Raw genomic sequence first — 26,979 nt, forward strand, 5'->3', positions numbered from 1 at the left:
TAGTCCTGTATCATTTACATACATGGGAATTATAAACCAAACCCAGATGATTTGCTTTAAGGAGTAGTTTCTCAAGGTCTAGTTGTGTGTGTGTGTGTGTGTGTATTAAACTTTTATCAACAGTAAAGTGCCAAATCATACTTTGATGACAGTGAATCTTTTCTTCACAAAGTCCTTCTATGTCTTTACTCTTTCTTGTATCATTATTTTCTCCCTGTTCTTGGATCTTTGTTCACATGTACAGCCCAAAAGGGAAAAAAATGAAAATGGATAAATAATCAACATCTGATTGGCAATTTGGTCAATGGCAATTGAGAATCCTTACTGTCATAATGGAAACAAATTGTTTAAAAATATTTCTTTTTTTCCTTTCTGGTTATGCTAGATAAATCCATGTGTATTTTAACTTCCTTATGTTGTTTTGAAGTAGATTCAGAATCACCAAGGCATTTTGTACCAGTTGATTACATGGAAACTCCAGAAGAAATCCTCCGCAGGCGGTATGATGATAAAGAGGTAATGCCCTCCTTTATGGCTTTATAACAGCAGTGGCAGCTCCACATGCAAGAAATACAGCATTCAGCCTTACATAAGGATAGCTTGTATGTCCATGGCTCTGTGTCCTGGAAGTTAGGGTAACAAGCAGTAACTAGTGTGTTTTACTTTCAATACTCTCTGCCACTAATTTGCTGTGTAATTTGTATAGTCCAATTCAGCTTGTTTCAAATAAACCTGATAGTTCTTATCAATTGCAAAAAGTTGCATACAGAGGCTTTGAATAATATAAAAAGCTTGGAAATGTATGTGAGCAGTACCCTAGTACTTGCAGAAAAAGATTGGTAATCTGTAATTGCTCTTCATGCAAGCCACTTGAGTCAGTATTAATCAAATTGGTGAAAACACTATTATTCCTGTGGTGGTCCTCAAGTTTTGAGGGTAAGATGTTTTAAGCTATCAGAAATTCGTAAGTTTTCCCCCAGTGCAAACTAGAATTCTTTATGGTGTCTGAAGTTGTTGTCAACAGAATGTAGCAGTCCTTTTTGAAATGCCTGGGTAACAGTGGGACAAGCTGAAATAATAGGAAAGCCACATAGACTTTTCAGCACTGGGTGTATTTAAGCTGAGCTAAAGAAGTTATAAAGTACTTGCTTTCCTGGAAGATGGAACTAATTTCCCTTGCTGGTGGGGGGCGGGGAGTAAGTTTTGCTTTTAGTGTTAACTTTCTGAGTTCAGATAATGTTTATATGTGCTTTGAAATACGGTAAAATCTGTTCTTAATTCCTATGTAAAAAAATGTTTTTTTGCTGTCTTCTCCTGTGAAAGTTGGTAATTCCCCCACTTCCAAAATGCAGCATGCAAACTCATGTAAGGTAAAAAACCTTACAGAATTCAGTAAGACCTTCTGGTTTCAAATGAGTTAACACACAGCTGAACTCTTCAGCCTACAGTCAGCCCTAGAAGGTGGAAGAATCCTTCTGTGCAGATGCACAAGAATGCATGTTTCCATTTAATGTGCCAGAGAGTTCAGAAATCCAAAATAATTTTTAGGTGTTTATTTACGTCATTTTACAAAGTGTGTTACATGAGCCCAGAAGAACTATGGGAGAGCCTGAATGTGGTTAGACACCCTCCCAAGCTCTTTGCAAGGCTTAGGAGAATTTGGTGCCTCGGAACTCAATGGGGCTGATTCAGGTCTCTTGGAAGTCAATGAGAGATGCTTCTTTTTGGTGGAAGGGGGTTTGGATCAGGTCTCTGCATTATCAGGAATCTTCTTAGAAGCGCCTAAGACCTGTCCAAAACTTGGAAAAAACTCCTCATTGACTTCCATCAGCTTTGGCTCAGATCCTCTGTATGAGCTAGATTTCAGTTATGTCATAATGATGATGTACCTTCTGTGTTTGTAAAATGAAAGGGTATTGTTTAGTTAGTAGAAACAATATTTGATACTGAACTGCAAAGCCCCAGCTATTTGCAGGGAACTCGGGAATCTTTAACTAGATTATTTACTGCCCATTTTATGCAATTTTATGGCAGAAACTTTTAGAGGACCAGAGACGGCTTAAACGTGAGCAAGAAGAAGCTGATATTGCCGCTAGAAGGCACACAGGGGTTATTCCAACGCACCATCAGTTTATCACTAATGAACGATTTGGGGACCTCCTAAATGTAGACGATACTGCAAAGAGGAAATCTGGGTCAGAGGTCTGTTTTAGTTACCTCAGTCTGCTGCTTGACCCAAAGCAATAATTGCGTCTCACAATGTTGTGCTTTAGGCCGACATTAGCTCTTCAGAGAATGTCGTTTGTTGTTTTTTTTCCACCTTCCCCTTTCCCATTCTGGCTTCATTTAGATCTGCTTTGACTTTTATGCCTGGTAAATTAATTGATATCTTATACCAAGCTGCATATATTAAAGCATGCCTGCTGAGAATTGCTGGTGCACACCTGTGATGCATGCCTTTAAATATCAGCTACTTAGTCAATCAAAGGCATTCTACATCTTTTGCATCATATTGCTACATTGTCTTCTTGTCTGTGCCTTATGCTTAGAAACTTCATGTCTTGTTGATCTGGCCATGTGGCTGTCACATAGTTGTGGGTTTTTTTAGAAATACATTGTTTCTCCTTTTGAAATATGCTTAATGTCCTTTAGAAACATTCAGACAAAAAGTCTCAGCATGTTTCACTGCGTTCAACTTGGTTGGACTTGCTGAAAGAGACAAAGGAGGAGGTACATATTTTTTCCAAGAGCCCAAGGCACTTTCCTGGAGGGCTGGATGTTGTGTCCAGGTGTTATGGCCAAATGCCTTTCCTGCCTCACATGGATTGCTGCTGGGCTCTTGACAGCAGCTCTGTTTCCCCAGAGGCGCTGCACTGTGGTGGGTGAGCTGCTCACCATATGGATGAAGTACACCTGTCTGCCCTTTAGTTTCAAATGCTCTGGAGCCTCATCAATGTGACTGCTTTGTATTTTGTGCTCTGTTACCAAAATTACTGTGAAATTGTCTGAATATTCTGTGGCCTTTAGAAAATTAGCCAAGTAAACCTTTTAGAGCCCAGGCCTGCTGTCAACATTCATTTTGGTTCTTTAGCCACTGAAGACTTTTTTTAAATGCGTGCCTAATTTATTCATATTTCCCTTTCACCTTTGTCTCTTTCTTACCAATTGATACAGAGTACATGGGTCACATTGCAGTATTCAGCAGGGCTAGATAATAATTAATAAGAGCCACATCAAATAATATCTTATTGTTTTTCCCAGCTAGTCAATTTTGCTTTTCCATTCAAATGTCAAGAGAAATTTGGTCCTGGAGCCCCAGTAACTGTAGTTACTGGATCAGCTTTCATTCATCAGGGCTAGTCACATTAAAAGTTGACTGCTGTTACTTCTATTTCCTGTAGAGCTCCTAATTATTGCTGTGCCAGAAGTTGGCACTTTATGTCCTGATGGGAGATGCCATCCAGCATATTTGGACTGTAATACCAGTTGCACGCAAGCTTGTAGCAGAGTACCTGCATTCAATTTCCATGCTAATCTTACGTGTAGAAGAGTTTGGGTGATTTTCCTCAGAAGAGGGTTGAAAACATAATTATTATTTTAATATATTGATTTTTTTTTTCTCTCCAGATGAGACCTGCTAGAGCCAAGTTTGACTTTAAAGCACAGACGCTAAAGTGAGTATAGCTTGTTGCTCCTACCTGGTGTGTTCTTCCTCTGCTTTTTCCCTAGGATGCAGCATGCAGCATTTTTGAAGTGTCATGTAATTGGATTCATGTTTTAGGGTGTCTTTCCAGTTCCCAAAGCAAAGTTGTCCATAGTAAGGCAGGGAAAAGTAATATGAACCTTGCAGACCATAGCATCTAAAGGACCTTGAGAAAAATGTCTTCTCTCTCAGTGCATCTCTATCCCCCATGATTTTTAGGACAAACCTGCTTTCTTTACTGCAGCAAGTGAGTGCTCTGCCCTGTGGATAGGTGGAGCCACAGGAGAAGAACATCCTTTTCACTATGCACAGGATAGCCCATGGGCAGAAGTTAAACAGACGCCCAGCTCTAAGCGTGTGGGCCCCTGGCTCGGCATTTTCCTGATCCAGAACAGAGAAGTGTGCAGAGTGGTTACTGCTCTCCTGGCATTTATGGATACATCAGCAGATGTTTCAGATGTCATTGTTGTACCTCCAAGCCCTGTTGTAGTCCTTTGGGTGAATCCTATGGCACTACTTGTTCTTTTTAGAGAAGACTGCTGTGAAGAGAAGGCCTGGAAAAGCCTTTGTGTCAGCATGAGCCTGGAGAAGCTCTCATTTTAATATTGCTAGAGGGGGAAGAAAGAAGAGCAGAATTCAGTGAAGGACCTGCATGAATGAGCTAATGTCCTGAGAATACTTTTTATATGTTCTATAGATGATGATTTGTAATAATTTAAATAGCATCTCTCCAGCACCTGTAATAAAACTGAGGAAGACTAGGAGTAGCCATTGTGTGCCTTGAGTAGAACATACCAGAGTGCCAGAAAAAAGTAAAGCAGAGCTTGTAAAAATCGTCTTGGAAAAGGCTGTGTTGCTTATTTTCCTCTGGGGACCCAAGTAGTAAGTTTATGAGCCTAATACAAGCTGGCCACAGTTCCTCAAGCTGCAGACATTCATAATTTTAGCACTGAAGCCTGTGGATTGAAATTCCAATTTTTAGCCCAGTTGAGGTCACTGACTGCTCAACCATAGGCTGACCATCAGTATAATCATTGCAGGATGAACTTCACCATGTGAGCATGTTAATCTAATCAGCAAACTAGCTCAGATTAAAATCATATGTCTCTTTGGAAGGTGTTTGTGACATGTCTGTTTCAAAACTTGAATTGAGGGCTGCTCATCATATCCAACATGGAAAGTAGCCAGTGTCATATTTGACTTGAGCTTTACCCCATTGCTTCTGGAGAGCATGTGGTTATTAGGGCCCTCACAGGCCAACTTTTTTAATAGAATGCCCAAAGAACAAGAGAGGTCTTGCACATCACAATATGAACAAAGTAATCCTCAACAGTTAGCTTGTCCTTTGGGTGGAGCATGATGTGTATCAACATGCTGGTGGACACCTTGGTACCTAGGGATTGCTGCACAGAAAAAGAACACATCTGTTCTCCTCCAGTGAAGTTCTGATGGAGTGCTTGTGTTGTTAACAGGGAACTTCCTCTGCAAAAAGGAGATATTGTTTACATTTACAAGCAGATTGACCAGAACTGGCTCGAAGGTGAACACCATGGCAGAGTTGGCATCTTCCCACGATCATACATAGAGGTAGCTGCTTTCCTTGCAGGTGTTCTTTGTCCACTCCCTTTCTGCCTGAGACCAGTTTATGGGCATCATGTATGAGACTTAGCTGATTCTGTTTGTTCATTCTAGTTCCTTCCACCAGCTGAGAAGGCTCAACCCAAAAAGCCATTACCATTGCAAGTATTGGAATATGGAGATGCTATTGCTAAGTTCAACTTCAATGGGGATACCCAAGTGGAAATGTCCTTCAGAAAGGTAGGGCTTCTGTTGTGTTGATTAATTGAATCCAGACGTGATGATGTTTTTTAGCACTAGTAACTTGCAATTTCCAAATGAAAGCTCCAATAAAATGGACTCTGTATTCAGGAAGGATTCCTCCTCATCACCCATGTTTTAATCCACAGTCATTATGTAGTACATTGCCGTTTTTGTTGCAGGTAGGCTAAATCAAGAAGTGCCAATTGTTTCCTTAGGTCCAGCTGAGAAGATACTTTCAACAAGAGTGCTGGAAAGCTGGCTCTGCAAGGCAAATTAGATACTTGGTGACAGGTCTTTCCAGGTTGGTTGGATTCAGTGGAGGCCCACACAGTTACAGAGTGACTACAGTCACAGAGTTACAGTGGTTTAGAAATGAAGGTAACTGGATTCACCATCTCCATGCTACAAGCCAAATCATTAAGCAAGCCAGGTTCTGTGGTATTGAGGTGACTGGCTAGACTGACTGCAGAGTGAAGGTGTGGGAAAGGAGCTGTGTAATGCCTGTTCAGAAGAAAGTCATCCGTATTTAGATTAAGTAGCAGAAATTCTCCATCTCAACCAGCTTTCTGTTTTGATGCTCAGATTAGATCTCCTCTGTCTTCTCTTTTAATTATATATGAAGGTGAGGCTTGCAGTGTATATTAAGGATCTGGAAGTTACTTTGTCAGCAAAACTTGGAGAGACCATAGAGAGACCTAGTTTAAACTGCAGACCTGTGCATACTTTCTGTACACCTCATATGCCTGAGAGTCTCATGGTCAGCCTGAAACTGCTGGTTTCCATTTTTAGCTGACTTTAGCAGGTCGGGTCCTGAAAATGTGACCATAACTGAGTCTGCAGACAGACCAAGTCTGTACGAGAAGATCTGCAATTTTTTCTTTCTCTGAACTGAAAAATATCATTCCCACCCAGAGTTTAGGATTAGGATAATTGGAAATAGGCTGAGAACCACCAATTATTTTAGGTCAGCTGCACCAAGATTTAAAATGTAATCTGCTTTGGAATGATTAAACATGTTAAAATCAGAACTACATTGCTGTTCCTTCCCACAGGGTGAAAGGATCACGTTGATTCGACGAGTGGATGAGAACTGGTATGAAGGAAGAATCCCTGGCACCAGTCGCCAGGGCATCTTCCCCGTCACGTATGTGGAGGTGCTCAAGCGGCCAGTGGTCAAGAACGCCATTGACTATCCCGACCCACCTGTGTCCCTCTCCCCCAGCCGCAGCATCACAGCCTCACCACAGGTACTAGCACTAGATGCAGCCAGGTGCAACACCTTGCAGAACTGTGGGATAGTGCCATTCTTGTTCAAGAAGCAGTAGCTGAAAGAAAGCTGTATTTTGTGCCATAAATTTTGTGCCATAAAGCTACGTGCTTCCTGCAGTAGGCTTCAACTGCAGGAAGAGGTGATGTTTCATTTACCAGAAAGGTTAATGAACGGATCATTTGGGGATTTGGAGACTCAGCTTTGCATCTCTGATTTGGAGCTTGAATCCAGGCCAGGTTGAAAGGACTGCAGTTCACAGCCACATGATTAAATTTCACTGTCGGAGACGGAATGAATTAGTGATCCAGAGTGATCCAGCTTTTCCTGAGTATGTGTTTACACTTCACACACCTTTACTGTGATGAGGGAAGTTTTATATTATGACTATTAAAAGTGTCATAGTCTGTAAGGTTTTAAGAAGTGCTGTAGTCTGTAATAGTCATTATATTGATCCCAATCAGCTTGAATTAAGCTGTATACCTGCTCCTGTATGATCTAACTCATGACCAAGGTTTTTGGGGACAGAGTCAGGAGAACAGCTTGCATTATTTGAAAGTGCTGCTACATGAACTCAGGTTTTGAGAGCAGGTCAGTCTGGGATCTTCCATGAATATTAGATTCACTACAAACCATACTGCAGTTCAAAGAAAAAATCAAAATGGCAGCAGGTGGTTATATGGGCATCTCAGAATGTTTGCCATGGCAAACTTATCAGGGCAATAGTGAGTCTCTAAATCCCTTTGTTTTGCTCCCATTGTGCAAATACTCATGCCAGGTCAGCATACATGTCTGGGTCATGGCCATGATGTTCTGGTGCATTTCCCTCTCACTAATGGGACCAAAACAAGGTCAAGACTGCAAGAAACATAAGGGGAGAGCTGGGATTGTGAGGAAGGGATATATGGTACAGAAAGGATAGGAAAAAAGATGCCATGACTCATGCCTGTTGTCTGTCTGGATCTTTCCTAAAAGGAGTGTTTTCAGTCTTAGCCACTGTGTAAAGAGGAAAAACTTGTTGTTTGGGATTTTCAGTCAAGACGTCAGCTGAGCTTTTCTGTGAGCTTGGCAGCCTCTCCATAGCTATTCCCTATCTTCCACAAGCTCCCTGCAGGCTTCTTCCTTGGATGGAAGGGATCATATCTACGTTTCTTTAGTTTTCTTTCCTGTTCTTTTGATTCCTCTCCTATAAAGTCAGTACTCTCCCTAGTTTTTTGCCTGACTTGGCTGAGGACTGAGAAACAGTCTGACAAGTGCTAATGTAGCTGTTCTCACCGATACTGCTGATGGTAAAAGCTACAGACAGGACTTGTAGTGTGTTCTGTCCTTTAAACCCAGGAGCTATTTTAATCACCTGAAGAGCTAATAGCCCCAGCTGGCTTTTTTGATCCCTTTCTCCTATGCAGCTTCTGCAATGCATGCTTCCTGAGGAGCAGGCATTGCTCATGCTGAAGTTGGATAAAGTCAAAGTTCATTGCAGCAGTGAACTCTGGCTGGATCCACAGTGTGAGTTGCTGGGACCCCAGCTATTGCTGCCAGGCCAGTCCAATGCTGCATTCTGCCGTCATGATGGTGGCTTCACCTGCTCCCTGAAGGGCTTAGAGCTTATGGTATGAAGTCAGAGGTCACAAGGTGTTTTGTGTCTGGGATACTGGCAAAGACTGGAGAAGGGTATTTGCAGCACAGATACAGGCTGGACTCTGTGGTTGGAGTAGCTGTGGACAGCATTGTCTCCAACACAGCAGAAGAGAACTTTTGCATGTGGTCACAGATCAGCTTCTCTCCACACTTGCTCTCTCTCCTCTTACTTTTGCTTGGTTTTGTATTTTCTTTATTATTTTTTTATTCATTTCTTTCTTTTTCTCTCCTGCTTTTGTCTCCTTCAAGTCTCCCAGCTCTGAGCTGCTCCATACTCCAACTCCTCCGCCTTTGCCTTTTGCGCGCCGCGCTTTGTCTCCAGAGGTGCAGGCGGTCACATCCGAGTGGATTGCTCTGACCGTGGGAGTGTCTCCCAGCACCACTCCTGCCATAACTCCTCCATTGCCTCCTCCGCCCGAAGCCTCCCTCTCTCACCCTGACTATCTCTCGCCTTCTGCTGCAGCCAGCCCTTCCCCCACAGTCAGCCTCCACCATTCTCATCTCTCTGGCTCCTCGACTCCCAGGTCTGTTAGGTCCCCATTGCCCTCTTCCTCATCCAGACCTCAATCCTCTGCCCGCAGTTTCTACCAGGCCACTCCACAAAACGAAGAGAAGTTTGTTGACTCCCCTTCTCCCAGCGTGACTTACTCTAACTCCTCTCGCTGGGCAGTGGAGAGCCCCGAGAGCATCCTCGCAGAGCAGCGTGACACCACTGCCAGCCCAGCCTGGCTCCCAAAAGCAGGAGAGGGCAGCAGCCATGCTGAGCAGAGTGCTCATGCTGTCCCCAAGATCTCTGTTGAGCGCTGCCTGAAACCGTCCCAGCTAGACATGCGTGCGAGCCCAGAAAGGAGAGCTGTGGGTTCCTCTGAGGACAACCAGTTGTGTCAGGAGCTAATGGCTATTGTTCAGGGAGGTAAAACAGAGAAAAGAGACGTGAGGAAAGGTGATACAGGAAAGTTTCAAAGCGGGGAAAAGAAGGTACTTCTGCATGTGTGTGTACTGCTCTGAATCGCTGACTTTTGTTTAACTGGTGGGTTGACGTTTGTGCTGCTCTGCTGGCAAAGCAGAGCCAGTGGCTGCCACATGTCATTTTGATGATCTTAAGACATTTTTTCAGGGGTCACCAGTGGCATTCACTTATAGCAGATCAAAACATTTTGGAAGAGAGATCAAGAGCAATGTAGAAAAAATTATTCCAGAATAGATAACACGGCACTGACACAATCGGTCACATCTAATGAGGGGATTGTCCCAGACAGTGGCTATTACCAGACGCATCAGATGAAAGCAACACACAGGCCCACTGTGCAGAATACAGACATTTTCTTGCTAATCAGAGATTTTACAGTGTGCACTGAATCATTTTTGGTTATAGAATTTGTTGGTTTTTCCTAAGGACCAAAAAGCATTTTAAACATAAACCTGGCTCCTAGAATCACAAAAGGTGTCCCCTGTTGATCCTGGAGCCTAAGTGAACCTTAGTCTGGGATGTGCATGACTAAGGGAATTTTGATTGTCATGTATGTATTGAGGAGAAGTTATTACCTTTGCATTTTTAAAATTATATGAAAGGCTTTAGCCACAAAAGAGAATTAGACCTACTGATGGTTTCCCTCAAGAGTTTTTAGTTATATGCAGCCATGTGTTACAATTAGAGGAAACACAGAGGGAATTCTCCAGTAGCTTCTACAAAGTATCTTCAGCCCTCAGTCTTTGTATAGGATATATACTTTACTTTGTAGCTCTCTGTTGCCTTGGGGCACGTTGTGGGGTACAGCCAGCCCAATTACATTACAGTACCCCAAGGAGTGTAAGTTTGGAGAGTTTGAAATCATAGAATTCTAAATACTGTCTTGGATGCACTGCAATAGCCTCCATGACATACCCCATCTAGCCAACATTAAATAATGAGAAAACAGGGTTTCCAAGATGACATGTTTCACACTGGGCAAACTTATGACAAATAATTTGATTTCTGCTTGAATCATAACCAGAAGTCTACTGAGAGCTGTGTTAATACTGTACTGTTTACCATCCAGATATATTTTAGTAGCATTTTTTTGACTTAACCTGCATGTTTAAAACAGAGTAAGGTGGTCAGCTGAGACAAACCAACTGGAAACTGCACTTGTCCTTGCATGGAGTTACTGTTTCTGTGTGTGCTTCAAATTTACTGGATAGTAAATGCTCTTATCACTAGCAGTGGTTGTGATAAGAGAGTATGTGCCAAGCTGACCGATTTTTCTTTTCTTCAAAAGACTGCAGACTCAAAAGTATTCTCTTCATCTGCTCCTCTCTCTTCCTCTACCCTCTCTTCCTCTACTGTCACAACCCAGCCACCTCCCAGACTTACACGCAGAGTCAATAAGCCACAGGTAATCATCTTTGCTGATTACTCTTCCATTACTTACAGTCGTTTCCATGCCGTGCCATTGTTTTGTCATATGCTTATTTAGCAGCTCATTGATTACACAGGTGAGGTAATTTTCCTCAGAGTTAGACTTTTTATTAAAAAAAAAAAAGAAAAATTACTTCCAGGCTGTGCAGAAGGGGAGGTATGGGCAAAATCTTCAGCTGCTGCAAATCTACGTAGGTCAAACCTAGGTTTCTGCTTGTTTGTACCAGCTGAGGATCTGTTTATTGGTTCCTCCAAAAGATTAACTCAGGGCTTACTTAGTTCTGACCTTGAGTTCCTACAGCTTGATTTCATTATACTGCAGTGTTGGTGGCCTTCTTAGTAGGAATGGTGTAGCACAAGAAAATTTGGTTCAGGTATTGTTTAACCACCTGAGATCAGGATTCAAGGTTTGAGCATCTCAGAGCTGGGGATAAGGCATACACATCTTGGTATCCACAATGCCAGGGGCCTGCTCTGGTCTTCTCAGGTAGGATTCAGAGTTTCTCAGCTCTATAGCTGAGAGCTACAAATGTTTTTGAAGAGGGATGCAGTAGGGTCTGTGCAGCATGGCTCAGCCCCAGCACTGTGTCTGAGATGCCCAGAGTATGGGAATGAGCAATGCTTACATCTGCTGGTGCCTCATCAGTCCTTCAAGGCAGCTTCCACAAGATGGCAATATTTGAAACAGAAAGTTCACCATTAACAAAAACTGGAACACTGGACTGAGTTGTTAGTGGTGGGTATTGGGGAAGCAGTCTTTAGCTTGATCAGTGAACCAGGCAAGTTGATCATACAGGATGAATGTGGGAAATAGCTGCCAATGTTACTTTCTTGATTATATTAAGAGAGAAACAGTTTAAACCCTGAAATTTTCCTATTACCTTTGCTCATTTTCTTCCACTTGAAGCTTGCACAACTTTTTACTGAACAACCACCTCCTGCTTCCCTTTCACTTTCAACATCTGAGTTCAATAGAATACTTACTCTGCTTCATGTTAAAAATCCCTAGAAGTTTCCTGTGTTGGCCCTTTTCCTGAGCTCTGATCTGCTGGGTCATGCTGGTGCTTGCACTGGATATACGTGATCCAAAAGAACAGGAGCAAAGAACCACATTTAGACAAAGATGTTTCTCTCCAGTGATGATTAGCACAGTTCTATTTTGGGTGTTCCACCTGGTTGTAATAAAATCCCATGGCCTTTCTTTGTAGTCAAAGTCAAGTCAATACTTATATTTTATATGCCTTGACAGTCGAAGCATTGTCAGTATCAAGTTAAAACTATTTGTGACATCAGCAGTAGTCTTGACCTCATTTTCAGCTCTGGGTCCGCAGTTCTTTAGGGAGCAGGAGTGATATTTCTATGTGCAAATAGCTTCTCATTATCTGTGTGAGCCATACAGAGGCTGATGGTTTCAGCAGAACTTCAGGTAATACCCTGGAGGCTTTTCAAAAATCTGTACCTCTCAACTGATTTTAATCAAATGAGAAAATCACTTAGCAGACATGGAAATGAGACATTACATTTGGGTTTTCCTTCCATTAGTGTCTGTCCCTGGTGTTTCACATACTTTATGATTTTGAATTTTAGTTTTCTTTCTCATTATGGATAACCTCTCCAGTTATGAAATTCTGACCCAGGGTTTTTTGCAGGTTTAAGACCCTTTGGTATAGGTCTGGCGTAAGGACTCTGTTCTTACCTGTTACATTAAGTAAAAATATAAATTGCATTGGCTCTTTACACTGTTCTGAAGTTCCTTTTTGTTTGTTTTCCCAGTCCAAACTAAAAAGAAAAAATAATTACCTCACAGCATGTGAAGGCATTTCAAGTATAACTTACAGATAACTTGTCTCAATATTCTAGTAAAATATGTTATTAACGAGTTACATAATCTATCAAATTAATTTATTTCAGGGAACCTGCAGGAATTTTCCATTCTAATTCCTGTTCTACTCAGAGATCCTATTAGCACAGTGTCACAGTCAGCAGTGGTGGCAGCAAGTGTGTGAGCAGTGTGGTGGTTTTGGCTCTGGGGCTGGACTGTGGCTGTGGGGTGGGGAAGGCAGGACAGGCTGGACAAGGGTCCCTGTATCAGCCACATGAGGGATATTGGTGGGACCCATCTGCTCCTTGGCACTTGTACAGAGCCACTCCAGCAGGGTGGCAATTCACCTGCTTTGGCTGGTAGAGAGGGGAGCCAAAGGTGGATGTTCAGACCCCGTGTTATATGAGGTGGATGTTCAGACCCCACGTTCTCCAGCACAGACCAACTACTCCTAGCATGTTCCTTGCTTTGCACCGTGTTCAAGGTAAACTTATACCTCCTGCAGTGGCTTTCTGTTGCTCCACAGATTCAGCACAGCAATATTTCTGCTGAGTGCTTACTGTCCAAGGCAGAGCTGCCCAGTCTGCAGCAGGCGTTTGGTACCTGTTTTCCAAGGGAAATGCCTTTTTCTGCTGTAGACACAGCCTACAACTTCTGATCCAGGGTCCAGGGAGTCTTTCCACTGATTATGGCAGCCTTCTGCTCCACTCTGCAGCCTTTTCAGTGTCCTTTGTGAGAGCTCTTCAGCCAGCTTTCCATTCGCTTTCACAGAGCTGGGCTTGGTGTGTGCAGGGCTTTTCCTTTTGTTTCACCTGGGCTAGGGAGGCCTCCCTGGTCTTGGTTCTTCATTCATGTGGGAGCATCAGTGCTGATGTGTTCCCTCCTCTGAGGGAATACCAGTTTGTCTGTCTGTCTTGTGTGTCTATTAGTCTGTTCTGTTTAGCTTTGTCTTTCCTTATGTAGTTCCTTAACTCCCACCTGGAATGGATGGAAAGCACATGAACAAGAGCTGCAATGGGTGGTTGCACTGATGATGCTGAATTTCACTAGGAGCAGGGAGAGCACTGCTGAGCAGTCCCAGCATCTTTGTGCCTAACATTTAAAAGCTGCCTTAGGGCTTTTCTAGGCTCTTAATGTAGAACTTTTTTCTGGTAATTTCACAAACTTGTGGCACTCTTTACATCCATCCCCAAACTCCATATGAGGGGGAAACACTGGCCAGCTGTGCTTTAGGACTAACTGTACTGCATATTTGTGTGCACAGTCTGTTGAAATGGAGACATAGAGACCTCAGCATGTGCTTAAGTTTATTCACTTAGTCTTAACAAAGCAGATAGTGTGGCTGAGCAGGTAGAAGTTGAGATGTCCTCACAGGTTGTGAATACTTGGTCACTTTTAGGGCCTTCAGCTTACCCTCAGCAGTTACAGGGCTGGCTCAGTGTTTTGTAGTAGTACATGGGCTATCTAAACTCCTGTTTGAAGAGCATTTGGACCTATAACACTCTTTTCCCCTTTAATCTCTTCCTTCCCTGAAAGAACACTGTAGAGTTTGGTTGGTGAACTAAAAAAAAAAAAAAATTAAAAAAGCCACACAGATCATGCTATTAGGGTCACTTGTTTACATTAGTGTGGTAGTACATTTACAACCCAAAATTATGGGATCTGATCTGGTCCATTCTTCATTCTGTTTAGCTAATACTGCATAGTTGCTGACTCTGAGGTGTTTCACCAACTCCCTGCAGGACTCTGCTGCATCCCTGGGAGTTAATGCAATGCTTTGGTGGGAGCTGCATGGATCTCAGAGCAGAAGCCAGAGGAGATCACTTAATCATGTGTCTTGTCAGGAACTGGAAGTTCCTGCTTGGCCTTTGCCCCTGCCCAGCTGCCTTGTGGAAGTCCCCATGAGGATCCTGCCAGGAAAGGAAATGTGACCTGGGTTTTGGTGCTGCTCCTCCTGGTAATACAAACCTGCACTGTGGAACATTCAGAGGCAGTGTCAATTTTTTAGCTCTGAAAAACTAATTTAATTCATAGATACTAATTCTTTTAGGAGGAAAAGCTGTGCAGGAAGGTCACAAGTAATCAGTGGGAAATGGACCATGTGGTCTTAGCTCATGGCGCAATTTCAGCAGTCAATTTATTGGTATGGAACAGAGAAGCACTTTCTTGAATTAAAAAAAAAAGGCACCTAAAAACATTCTTACAGCTGCCTCAGCCTGAAAATTGTTTTTTCCAGCTACTTAACCACCTGAGTTAGCTCTGGCCTCATCAGATTTGATGCACTATATCCAGTTGGTCTGCACAATATTAACTTTGAATTTGTTATTTTTTCATTTGCCTTTCAGGGCTCATGATAGGCAGGAGGGACTTGCAGAAATCCTGTGAGGATTTCAGGCTCCACAGTAAATGCTTTGAATGCAAATTCCACTGCAATTAGTAGATTGTACTTGCATTTAAATTTTTTTCTCTAGAAATATAAATAGTAACAGAGCATTGTTTCATAGGGCAGTGATCCCAGATTCCAGCACCAGAGAGTAGAGCTGACTACAAAGGAATTTTTGTGGGGCTGAGTTGGCCTACAATGGGTCACAGTCCTTGAGAAAAGAGATGGTTTGCTTTAATACAGTGATGGGCACAGCTCCAGAGGTCCAAGATGTGGTACAGTGGAACTTTGAGAGGAATGAGCTCATCACCCTGCACTTCTCCAAAGTTTTCGAGCATGCTTGGGCTGAAGGTGTCACAGACCTCTCTGCTGTCTGCTTCTGCCCTCTCTCAGAATGCCATGAAAAAGGAAGCTTTTTACTGGAGGGCACTACTCAGGTGAATAAAGAGGAGGACAGAAAGCTTAAAATTGAGGCCAATGAAATTAAGTTTGAAAATTGTGATGAATGATCACAGAGCATGGCCATGCTCTGAATCTCAACCCACTTTGCCAAGCAGCCCTGTAGGCAGTACACCAGCTCAGACATTACATTTGCTCACCTTGCTTTTGGTAGGTGTTTGAATATGCAAAAATGTGCAAAACCAGGCTGTGGATATCTGAATGGCTTTTTCAGTGATCTTCCCCATAAAACCTCCAGCCTCAAACACTGATTTCCCTTTATGTGTCCTGGGACACACAGACCCTGTGTAGGGTTGTGACTATGGGGTGAGGCAGGGCAGAGTCCAGCAGCTTCACTGGTGGTGTTGTTTAGATCTGGGTTTTTCAGTCAAGGCCTGACCTGACACTCTGCCTTGTTGTGGGAATTAATAAAACATTTCAGAGCCTTGCTTGGAACAGGATAGAGTGATTTTGTTGGGGCTACATGGCACTGTGCCTTCTGAGGACCTGAGCTGTTGGCTTTCTGAAAAAAGAAAGCAAGTTGCTGTTTTCTTCTGTGTCATTGAGGACTTTTCTGAAAACAGCAACAGATGCCTTCCAGCATGCTTTTGGCCTTTCAATTTTGATGCTCCCAAGTATATGTTTCTGTCTGTGTTCTTTTTGCCCTACAGGAATGCAGTATGATGCTATTGTACCATTTCTGGTTGTAGCAGTGTCCATCACCTTCCACTCTGATTCCGTGCCCTACCTTCTGTTTTGCTTTCCCTTGCAGCATTGTGTGCTGCTGTTGTGTTACTGTAGCCTCAATGTCTCTTGTGTAAATTAAGGATCTTGCTGTCCAAAAAGTATGGTGTTGGGGTGGGGAGGGGAGGAGTTGTTCATTTCCTTTTGTTGTCTGCACTCCATTTTTTAATTCTGACCAATATAACATCTGCTAAAATGTCTTCCTTATCATTTGCTTGGTGATCACACAGCCTTCCCACCATTCATTGAGAGCTGGACCAGATCTCACAGAGTCTGAAAAGAGCTATGTGGTAAGGCCCCTGTTTAACTCAGCTGTGTAGTCCTAGACACTCTTCACCCAGAGAGTAACACCTCAGTAAGAGATAAAATGCCAGCACTATTTTTAGTTGCAAAGTAGATACATATTTATCTCTTTGCATATATTGCTTGTTTGCAACAGAAGGAAGGGAATTTAACAATTAGAAAAAACTGTCACAGCCAATGAGAAGTTGGGCTAATTGTGCTGCCACACCCTGGGTATAAGTTAAATGAAGCCAAATGCATGAATGGAGCAGCCCAACCTCACCTTGCATTCTTGAACTGACTTCATAGCATTTGGAATGGTGCCACTGCATAACTAATTGCAACCTCTTATGCTGCTTCTTTTAAAAATATGTGTAAATGTATTTGTTACAAATCTTCAAACTAAATGCCAAATTCTTCTATATCTTGCCTGTTTTCCATGCTTACATCTGGATCCCTTCTGCACTCCACTACCTGGATATTTACCTGGATCTACAACTCTTCTTTTGTTTTTGGTTTTTTTACTGGACTTATATACTGCAACTGGAATGTCCCATCTCTTCTTATCTATATTTTCCCCTCCCTTCCCCCTGTTGACTGTCCTTTGGGTGTTCTTGGATGTCAATGCTGCCTACCACACAGGAAGCTGTTTGCAATGAAATCATAAACATTGCAGAAAAGTCTGTTCATTACTGCAGTACTATTTCTCAGCCTCTTGACTCTCGCCACAAGGTGACCTCTAATGACCATAAATCATCTCTCATCATTTCTCAGCAACCTCAAGCACAGCAGCAAGGAGCCAGCCCTGAGCGAAGTCAAACACCACGAGACATGTAAGTTCTTTTGGTTCCCACCTTTCCAGGGCCCATATTTCTGACTGGTTGTGAGGATAGGGAAGTATGAGAGCTCTCAGTGGTAAATTAGAATCATGTGGAAATGTTAGCTTTGCTTTAAAGAACAAAAGTAGCCACATGTCATCATAATGAGTTTCAGACTGTGCCCCTTCTGTCTGTATAGCACCTGAAACAATGACCTCAATGACCTGTATAGCACCTCAACAGTGATCCCGGATGGGGTCTCCATTACAGAGGCTGTCTCGGTGTCTTTGTATCTTGAAGCTGGCAACAAGTTCATATCCACTGGCTATACCTGATCAATGTGTTCCACTCTGTTCATGGCTTCTCACAGTGCAGTGAGAGTCCCAGCGCTGATGCCACTCGGGGCATTGCTGACCAGTTCCACAGGTGCATTTGTAGCTGAGAGACCAGGGGTGAGATTTTCAAAGCTGTTCAGTGGAGCTGCCACTAAGCTTGGTGGGGCCTTACACTGATGGTTTTGAGAATAGCAGCTGTGTGCTGGGGACTGATGGTGACAGCAGTTGGTTTGTGAAAGGAGCCTTTGCTTTTTGTAGAGCGGGATCATCTCACATCAGTTCTATTTTCCTGCTCCATGGGCAGGGGATCCAAGCCTCCCCAAATTTGCCCAAAGATTGTTTCCATTCCCTAAGGATCCTTTCTAGTGGATGCACAGTTCCTGTGGTACAAATGACATCTCCGGGCAGGATCCAGCCTGGGTTTTCTATTCCACCATACCTCCTCAGCCATGATTTATCCATGTATATAGAGTGCAGTAGAGTAGGCAATATCTTTTTCTAAAGTCCTTTGCTCTGCCATGTGGTCAATTATGGCTCTCTCTGCCTATGTGCCTGAGCGAGGAAACACCTGTCTCCTTTATCCCAAGAATGAGTGTGTCCGGGTTTTGGCTTGCACTTAATGGGATGTCTGCAACTGAACACTGTCTAGGTGCTACAAGTTAGGAAGGCTCTGGTTGTTTGTCTGTGCAGACAACTACATGGCAGAAAGGGACCAGGAGCTCTCCACATATCCCACGCAGTGTAGGTATGACACTTTTTACTACCATGACCTTTTGACAACAGCAAATTCAATGCAGGTGGCTTCCACCTCTCAAAAGGCAAACACAGGTCCAGACTGCATTCAGCAATATGTAATAGGAATTAGGGGAAGAGGAACATCTCCTCCTGAAGGATTGTCAAATTCAATGCCTAACATTTACTGTCTTTCTGGTTTTCAGAGTTAGCTACCAAGCCCTCTACAGCTACACTCCTCAGAATGATGATGAGCTGGAACTGAGGGACGGTGACATTGTTGATGTCATGGAGAAATGTGATGATGGCTGGTTTGTGGGTGAGTGTGACACTTGCCTGTCAACAGAGCTTATTGGGATGAGCAGTTTTGCAGAAGTTGCTTTCATTTGTGAGGTCAAAATGATGAAAAAAACTGACTTCAGTTTTTCCACAATTTTCCATCTTTTCCCACCAAGAATATTAAAATTAGGCTGCAAGGTGGTGGAGCTTTGTTTTCCTTGCTAGATCTCTAGCACTTCCTTTTTTATCTTCTTAGTATCTCCACTCCTCTCTTCATCCAGATCCTTCTTGTTTACGCAGATGACAGAGCAACTGAGGGAACGAAGAGAAACTGGATTTCTGTAGCATTTCCAAAGCTGAGGGGAGCCATGACTAGTTACAGAAAGTGGCAAGTAGGGGGTGAAGAGAACACACGGATAGGAGTTGCAGTCCCTGAAAATCCAGCCTCAAGTGCATGTTTAGCAAAATGCTTTACCTTAAAGGAGTGCAAGTCTGGACAGTGTTCTCTATCTCAACATTTCAAATCTAGGCTTGCCATCTCTTCTTAAGGGGATTAGCTCATTTACACTGAGAGGAGTTTGACTTCCAACCTATAGGCCCAGGAGCTTTCACCAGCACCTGTTAAAGGGGATGACCAGAGATGATTAGTAGCAGAGCTAGTTGTGATCTGGTTTGTACCAAAAGACTCTTTGACTAGGGCTCCTCTTTAGTATTAGCAGTTAATGCCTGCAGGCAGAAGAGGTTGCCACCTGTACCTTTTTAAGTGTAGGTATGTCTCCATCTTACTAAGTCTTCCTTGTGTTTTATTTTGCAACAGGTACATCCAGGAGAACAAGGCAATTTGGCACCTTCCCAGGCAACTACGTGAAGCTTCTGTACCTGTAAAGTAACAGGGATCCCACCCTGACAAGGATGGTGGGATTCCTTTCCAGATGGTGTTTTTAAACAGTGAAGAAACAGACAATTTATGAATGTAATAGACAAGAGATGAGAAGTGTTAGGAGGATGTGGTTATGTGGTACACTATTGAGTTGAATGTGTAGCCCTGCTTCCATGGAGTCAGGGTGTGATTTGTTTGCTGAAGAAGAGACAGTTTCTAGTTTACAGTGCTGCCTTTGTGTATTCCTCTCCCTTCCCCAGTAAAAGTTTTGATGATAATCTTAATTTGTACGGAGTACTTACCTCTGAGAAGGCTTCAGGGAAGCACATGGTATAGGTTTTGTTTGTGTGTTGAGATAGGGTAGTGCTTTGGGGCAATACTCAGCCCCGCAGCTGCTCACGTTGGTTGGCACAGGAGTTCAGGAACAGGAGTTCAGGAAACAGGCCTGCTGCCCGTTTCTGCCTTGCTGAAGACTCACTTTTTCTCTGCCTTCTATTTCCATAGAAAACCTTTCCTTCATGTCATGCATCTTAAGACCCAGCAGAGGCGGAGGACAGCTGATACAATTGAATTGCAGAGCTCTGTGTGGAGAAGGAGTTTGGGATTGGTGGTTTAATCCAGAGAGGTCAGCCAAAGCATAATGCAAAAGTGCAAAAAATCCCAAACCCTTCAATAACATATCACGGATCTCTGCAGGGTTTTTTCTTTTGTGCAGGGTGTGTGTGTGTGAATGTATTGTGTGCAAAATTAACTGAGTCCTGTTTTTTAAAGAGAAATCAGCCTAGCTTTGACATTTATCTGCACAAAGAGTAGAACCAATAAACAGGACATCCGTGAGGGCAAATTCTGTTTATGAGTCCTACAGCTGTTCACTTTCTCTGCTCCTCTTGCCCTGTGGCTGGCCCTAAAGGATCACACACCTTTTCCAGTGTATGCTCTGGGATGAAATGCTGGGACTTCTTTCCCGGCATTAAATCTTAGAGGCTCGGATAAATCTGAACAATGTATCACTGAGGGTGCCTTTTTTTTCATTTTGGTTACAGTGTTGATGGTAGGTCAAATAAATACATGCATTTTGGCTGCCTCTTAGTCATACAAAAAAGTTTAATCAATTTGAAAAGCTGTTCCCAGCAGTTATTACCAGTTACATAGATTTGTATTTCCTTGAGGGGAAAAAAAACCCCTATGGCTTGGCTGTATGTTTGCCTGTAAATCCACTATGAATACTCTTTTGATAGACTTTTTGTTATTAAGAAAAAGCATAAACAAAACCAATTCTATCAGACTCTGCTTCCTACAATTGCCGTACAAATAGCAAAGGGTAGATTGCTATTTTGTCATAAGCCGTATTTAATAATATAAAATGCCTATTTTTATGCTGATGCTTTTATACAGATTTATTAAGAGTAAACTACAACTAACTGTTAGCACGACTTGCAATGTTTTGATAAACTAGCCATGCTCCTGGGTTTGAAATCAAGTAGGCTTGTCTTCCGTCTCAGTCAGCGGAAGAGAAGACTCTGTGTCTCAGAAGTTTGACTGTAAATATGTATATTTAACTTTGTACAGACAATGTACTTACCTTGTATAGAGAAATAATTTAAACACATTGAGTGAAGGGAGGGGAAAAAAGGCAGTTGTGAAAGGTTGGGAGTTTTTTCCACTTTAATTTAAGTGATGGAATTCTGTGTATGTTCACATAAAGAGTTTTAGCACAAAATATTCATTATGAAAGGTTTCAGATATGATACAAAGCACCGCTGTTTATTTTCTGCAGGAGATATCTTGAATCCTGCATCTTATTTATGGGTTAGTTGTTCTGCTTTGGGTTTGCCCTCCAGTTATTTGCAACAATGTTTAGGCCTGTTGGTAAGATTGGATAACACCAAATAAATGTATCCAGCAAAGTAACGTGTTGATATTGACTGTATATAACATACTCATTTAAAAGTTAATTTTCTGTTCCTGCTCTTGCCAGTTTAAGTTAAACACGAACACACACACACACGCACCACACATATCCACACAAACTGCAACTTCTTTTTGTGTTGATTTTTTGTTTCTTATTGCAGTGGATTACTATTTGGCAATTAATAAATGGAATTATTGAATTACTATTGTGTTCCTTGTACAAGTTATTAAATAAAATTACTTTGGTTGTTCCTGTAGCAATGCACTTTTGTTTTAGTGCCCCACTGTATCCATACTGATGTGTGGCTGTCTGCCATGGGCTTCACCACTGCACCTGAGGATCCTGCTTGTGATTTGGCTTGAGCTCATCAGTCCTTCCTGAGCTGTAGGCTGGCTCTGACTTTTGCTTAAAGAAACCAAGGCAAAAAGGCAGAGGAGAAGCTGGTTTACACACTGATCTCACCATACATGGTGTGAGGGTACAGTTGCTGTGGCGTGCACGCAGACCTGGGAGGTCAGGAGTACACCTCTCTCCACTGGTTTACAAAGGGTCTTTGTGACCTCAGATGAAAAGACCACCCAGGTTAAGTCAGGCCAGAAACTCAAAATGCCAGCCTGTGGGGGAAGTGATGTCAGTTGGTATTGGGCTTACATGTGCATTTTTAACCCGGGCTTGGGTCAAAAGCTTTAAGAGTCTGCTATCTGGTAGCTGCACCCTGACAGGGCAGGTATGGCTACAGCATTAATTCACAGGGTTTGTAGGTCTGTGGTGATTGTCCCCTGTCTCCCTGCAGCAATACACCTAGCTGGGACTTTCTGGGCGTGCCTTGTGTAAGGGAACAGTTCCTGAAGGAGTGAGGGAAGGCATGTGCAGGACTGTGCTCACCCTAAAGACTGGTATTTCACAAGGAGTTTTAACTTTTTGGAGACGTCCATCTCAGACTAAGCCAAAATTGTGCAACAGATTCAGACTCTGTGATGATGTGCCTGGATGGCCAGGCAGACAGATAAACATCATGGCTGCACTCACAATGCTTTTAGGAAGTCAAACTGTAAACAAGTTGATCCTAAAACCAAACTACCACGACAGAAAAAGCCTCAGGCTACATGTGTTTAGAAAGCACACAGACACAATCCCTTTTTTGTTTCACAGATCTCTTTATATAAAAGCCAAAGGGCAGCCTGACCATGGCTTTGCTGACAAGCACTCCTCACCTTTGCTTTACAACAGTCTGGACAGAGAGAGGAGAAACTCATCTGTGACTGCTGAACGTTGGTATTTACTCCCTCTAACCTAATCTAAGGTAAGGAAGCTAGAGGTGCTAGTGACTTCAGAAGCTGGGCAAGCAGAGAGGGGAAGGTGACCCAGCAGTGTGCAACAGCTCTCTGGAGATCCTGCACACTGCTGTGGCAAAGCAGTCACTTTCTTCACTGTCACGAGTGCCACACCAATGATGTAGTGGAAGAACTACTTCTCTCTGCTAGGGATGAAATTAATAGTCTGGACACATGGACCCTGGAAAGAAATAACTTGTGAAAAGACAAGCTAATGCAGGAAAAAGGGCACAACCACAAAAGGGGATTGCAGAAGTGAGGGTGTGCCTTGTGATGGGGTCATTTGTGGCTACGTCTTGTAGGACCAGTACCTAGGTGACCTGCATCATTCCTACTTGCTGCCTGCTCCATGCTCCCCAGCTGTGGCTGAATCCCAGCTTCAGATACAGCTCGCTGATGTTGTGCTTATGGATGAGCTGTCTTCGTTAACTAAGCAAGCAGCAATGCTTGCACTCCAGTTGCAAATGCCAATGCTGGTTCTGTGACCAACCTTTCCCACTTGTCCACCATTAGATTACTGAGGGCTTAATATGCAACTGAAACAACTATTTTTCCTAAATCACAGATAAGAAGGTTGGCTGAAAACCTGTATAGAAGAATTCCTTTTATTGGTGGCACCGTGCTTAAGGGGCTAGAGATAAAGAAAACGCTGTTTAAATCAGTGAACCTGGGATAAATTAGCAGAGAGGTAACATCCTTCCCAGGCTCCACTTCACTCATCCCATCCTGGCGGGGAAACTGCAGGTAGGGCCGCTTAATTCCATCGCCCCCATTAGGTTTCAGAGTTAACATTGCGCCAGGCTGGAGAGTATTTGCTTGGGAGATGCCGCACCGGGGCACTCACTCCTGCGTGCGGCTGCCTGCCGGGGGCTTGTCCTGCCTGCCAGCAGGGAGCGGCTGAGGGGCGCTGGGATTCCCGACCCCGGCAGCCGCCCTGCCCCGGGCGGGCCTGCCCCGAGCCGGGGAGCGGCTCCAGCGGGGGCGGCGGCGGGGAGCGGGCGCTGCTGCCCGGGGCGGGGCGCGCCCGGCGGGCGGGGCGGGCCGGGGGCGGGCCGGGCCGGGCCGGTGCGGGCGGCGGGGCTGTCGGAGCCAGCCGCGAGGTGCAGCGCGCACATGGGGACGCACCGCATCGTGCTCTCGGGCCCCGGGCCCTGGGGCTTCCGCCTGGTGGGCGGCCGTGACTTCGAGCAGCCCCTCGCCATCTCCCGGGTAGGGCGGGCTGCGGCGGGCGGTGCTGCGGGCGGCGGGGTCGGCTCGGGCTGGCAGGTGGCACAGCGGCAAAGTCGGGGCGGGAGGTGGGCTTGTCCTTTTCTCCTCCCTGTTTTTTAGTTTGCTTGAGTTTTCATGTTTACGGTGAAATCGGTGGTGGCACATTCAGCCCCTTCATCTGTAGCAGACCGGGGTCTTTGCTTCCCACCGAACCTCCCTCCTCAGCCTGTCCATAGGGACCCTGCAGGCAGTAGGAATCCCCTGAGCCCCGGTTCGGGTTTGGCAGCCCAGCCTGTGGGAACCCGTCTCACCGAAGTTGGCTGAGTGCTCGCAGGCTTTGCTTGCCATGTATAGTTAAGGGCCTTTGTTTACAGTAGCCATGTTAAGGTGTATTTAGTGCCTCTGCCCGTCTCTGTTCGAAGTCCTTCTTGCTCCCCCCTTGAAGAAAATTAGTTAGGAAATGGCAAAAATTTGGCATCGGAACAATTTTAGCCTTATACATGGCTTTTCCCTCCTCTGCCCAGCGTTTGGCTGTGAGATGCCGGTGCTCGCTGCCTCGCTGTCCTGTCCCCACAGGTGCTCGGTGCTCTCTGTCCTGTCCCCACCTGTCCCCACCGTGCCCGACCCTGCCGGGAGCTGGGTCCTTCCCCCCGTCCCCTGCAGGCTCCCAGAGCCGCGGGCCCGTGTGCGGCCCCGAACCCCAAACTCTGCTCGGCTTTGCGCGGGGTGCACTGCACAGAGACTCTTGTCGGGGCTGGCTGCAGGTCTCCCCGATGAGAATAGGAACGAAGGGATTGCTCCTCGTTCCAGCAATCCCTCGGCAAAGCTGCTCTTAGCCTGGGGCTCTGGCATCTGCCCCCATTGCACAATTTTGGAGTGCCCGCACGCCCCAGGTGAGGAAGGGCTGTGGGAAGTGGAACGTACCAGAACTTGAATTTACGTGAATTTACTGCCCTCAAAGAAGACCAGGATGGTCAGACTTGTGAATTTTTATAAATGCCTCCTGCCGCGGGATCTCCTGCCGTGGGGTCCCACTGCCTGAAGGAGCCCGGGTGCCTCGGGGAAGCTGCCAGCTGCAGGAAGGGCAGAGCTCACAAGTGCTCTTAAACCCACCGGGGCTGGGGGGTGAGTTACTAGTTTTCTGTGTAATCTCTTTCAATTACAGTAATAATGCTTCATTTTTCTAAAGCATTTTTGGGATATGAAAGCACCTTTACTGTAAGGGAAGTGATATTTACTTCATTGTTATGGTAGTTATTGCCATTTCCTTCCAGCAAGAATCTCAGGCAGAAGGGTGTCTAAAGCCCTACCTGCTCTTAGCTCTCCTTGGTCGCCTTTATCAATGCTTATAGGCACATACCAAGGGACATAGATCAGCAAAGCAGCAAAAATAACCACCTCATGAGAAATTCTGACCCTAGAGACTAAAATGTAATAAAATAGCCTCTCCAATCGTGGTGACGTAAATGCTGACAATTAGCAGCTCTTATCAGGACTTTCTCTTGTGACTCCTCTGACACTTTTAATTTCCCCTCCTAGACTTCAAGTCATTAATCTTTCCTGTGGTTTGCTCGTAAGGCTCCTGGATTTCTCTCCTGGGCTCAGGAGTGAAATTCTTGGCAAGTCTTCCCCTTACCATGTAAAAAAATATGTGATCCAGTTTTGACCTGTTTTAAAAAGTCTGTTCCTCCTTGTGTGATGATTTTACATATCCTTGCTGATTTTATTTGGCACCTGTGTTTTCACCAGGGACATTTCTGGCACAGAGCCCTTCTTCCCTCACAGGATGGGGTGAGCTGTGGCCATAGGACTGACATCTGCCAGGGGTTGTGAGGGCCTTGATCCTGTTGTGTTATGAGATAGAGGGGTTACCTGAGAGGGTGGGGAGGCTGTGACCTGTGATAAGAGCATTACCTTGGTTGCAGCTCTCCCTCCTCAGCACTTATGTTTACTTTGTGCTGCAAGTGGGAGGTGAGTGGGTGCACAGATGTGCTCGTGAGCAGCACTGTTAGCAGGGGTGCACAGGGCTGGGCTGCTGCCCTGGGCGTGGGGAGCAGTGGCATCCTGACACTGAGAGTGCTGCTGTTTGGGAGTGCTGTCCATGGGGTCAGTGCTGTCCCATGTAGCCAGTGGAGCCTGTCCCAGTGATGCACGGATGGGATCACCATGCTGTTCCATGTGCTGGCTTGGTGGGATGCCAGGAGAGACGTCCACCCAGGCATAGGCCTAAGCTGGGTGTCTTGCAGCCCTCTTTGAACCAGGTGCCTAAATTCAGCCTGCATTGTCTGCCAGGAGCTCATGTTTGGCTTCTGGCACCATCATACTTGTGCTGTTAAGCTTTAGAGTTTATCTTGGTATTTATGGCCCCTCATCACCATTGTGCCTCCGCTTCTTGCTAGTGGCTTTTGGCTTCCCAAGCTCCCAGTGAGCTGGGGAGCAGCTGCACTGGAATGTAGTTGTGTTGGTGGGAGGCAGCACCGTTTGGGCTGTTCTCCAGAGGAAGTCATTGAAACTTGGTGTTGCAGTCCTGGGTCCAAGAAGGATGAGGACCACTGGTGCCATGAGCATGGGAGCCACCAGAGCCTGGCCAAGGGCTTCTGGCTGACACTGGCTGCATGGTACCAACGTCTGGTTGTGCCTTAGAGGAGCAGCAGATGAAAGATTGTGGCATTTCCGCAACTGCTCTTACCTTGTCTTTTGTCACTGCCCTACCTCACTTCCCACTTGAAATACGTGTTCAAGACTGCTTCAGGCTCAAATACATTACAAGCATCTTTTTGTGAGAACACTTCTGGTTTCTTGGTTATGTTGGACTGGTCTTCCTGGAGAGAACTGAGTATGGAGATTTCACAAATGCTGCTCATGAGACTTTCTTGTGGAGTTTCCCGTCTCTTTAGGACGGATGCATCACAGATGTTTCTGGCTTGCATTTCTATTTAAAACTCTAGTGTTCTGGTGGACAGTTTATTGCAGTTTTTGTTCAG

The 26,979-nt window shown here is 44.6% G+C and overlaps 2 protein-coding genes across 29 annotated transcripts in view; both read left to right on the forward strand.

The window, feature by feature from the left end:
* The window catches only part of SORBS1 (sorbin and SH3 domain containing 1), a 71,961-nt gene extending 50,307 nt beyond the window's left edge, over positions 1 to 21,654 (forward strand). For 13 of the 27 annotated variants that reach the window (XM_058029059.1, XM_058029067.1, XM_058029071.1 and 10 more), the window contains 11 exons: positions 431 to 516; positions 2,035 to 2,202; positions 3,628 to 3,674; positions 5,176 to 5,290; positions 5,396 to 5,521; positions 6,577 to 6,771; positions 8,679 to 9,407; positions 10,688 to 10,804; positions 17,139 to 17,329; positions 18,588 to 18,700; positions 19,478 to 21,654. In XM_058029059.1, coding sequence (XP_057885042.1) covers positions 431 to 516; positions 2,035 to 2,202; positions 3,628 to 3,674; positions 5,176 to 5,290; positions 5,396 to 5,521; positions 6,577 to 6,771; positions 8,679 to 9,407; positions 10,688 to 10,804; positions 17,139 to 17,329; positions 18,588 to 18,700; positions 19,478 to 19,545 — 1,955 coding nt within the window. In that variant the 3' untranslated portion in view covers positions 19,546 to 21,654. Of the gene's footprint in view, positions 1 to 430; positions 517 to 2,034; positions 2,203 to 3,627; positions 3,675 to 5,175; positions 5,291 to 5,395; positions 5,522 to 6,576; positions 6,772 to 8,678; positions 9,408 to 10,687; positions 10,805 to 16,444; positions 16,505 to 17,138; positions 17,330 to 18,587; positions 18,701 to 19,477 lie in introns of all 27 variants that reach the window. The other 14 variants (XM_058029084.1, XM_058029078.1, XM_058029081.1 and 11 more) reach the window with 7 other exon arrangements.
* Positions 21,655 to 23,867: 2,213 nt separating this feature from the next.
* PDLIM1 (PDZ and LIM domain 1) overlaps positions 23,868 to 26,979 on the forward strand; it is a 43,476-nt gene continuing 40,364 nt past the window's right edge. For both annotated transcript variants that reach the window (XM_058029499.1, XM_058029500.1), the window contains exon 1: positions 23,868 to 23,995. In XM_058029499.1, coding sequence (XP_057885482.1) covers positions 23,900 to 23,995 — 96 coding nt within the window. In that variant the 5' untranslated portion in view covers positions 23,868 to 23,899. The remainder of the gene's footprint in view (positions 23,996 to 26,979) is intronic.

This window comes from Melospiza georgiana, chromosome 8 (genome assembly GCF_028018845.1).
Source record: "Melospiza georgiana isolate bMelGeo1 chromosome 8, bMelGeo1.pri, whole genome shotgun sequence".
Classification (NCBI taxonomy): Eukaryota; Metazoa; Chordata; class Aves; order Passeriformes; family Passerellidae; genus Melospiza; species Melospiza georgiana.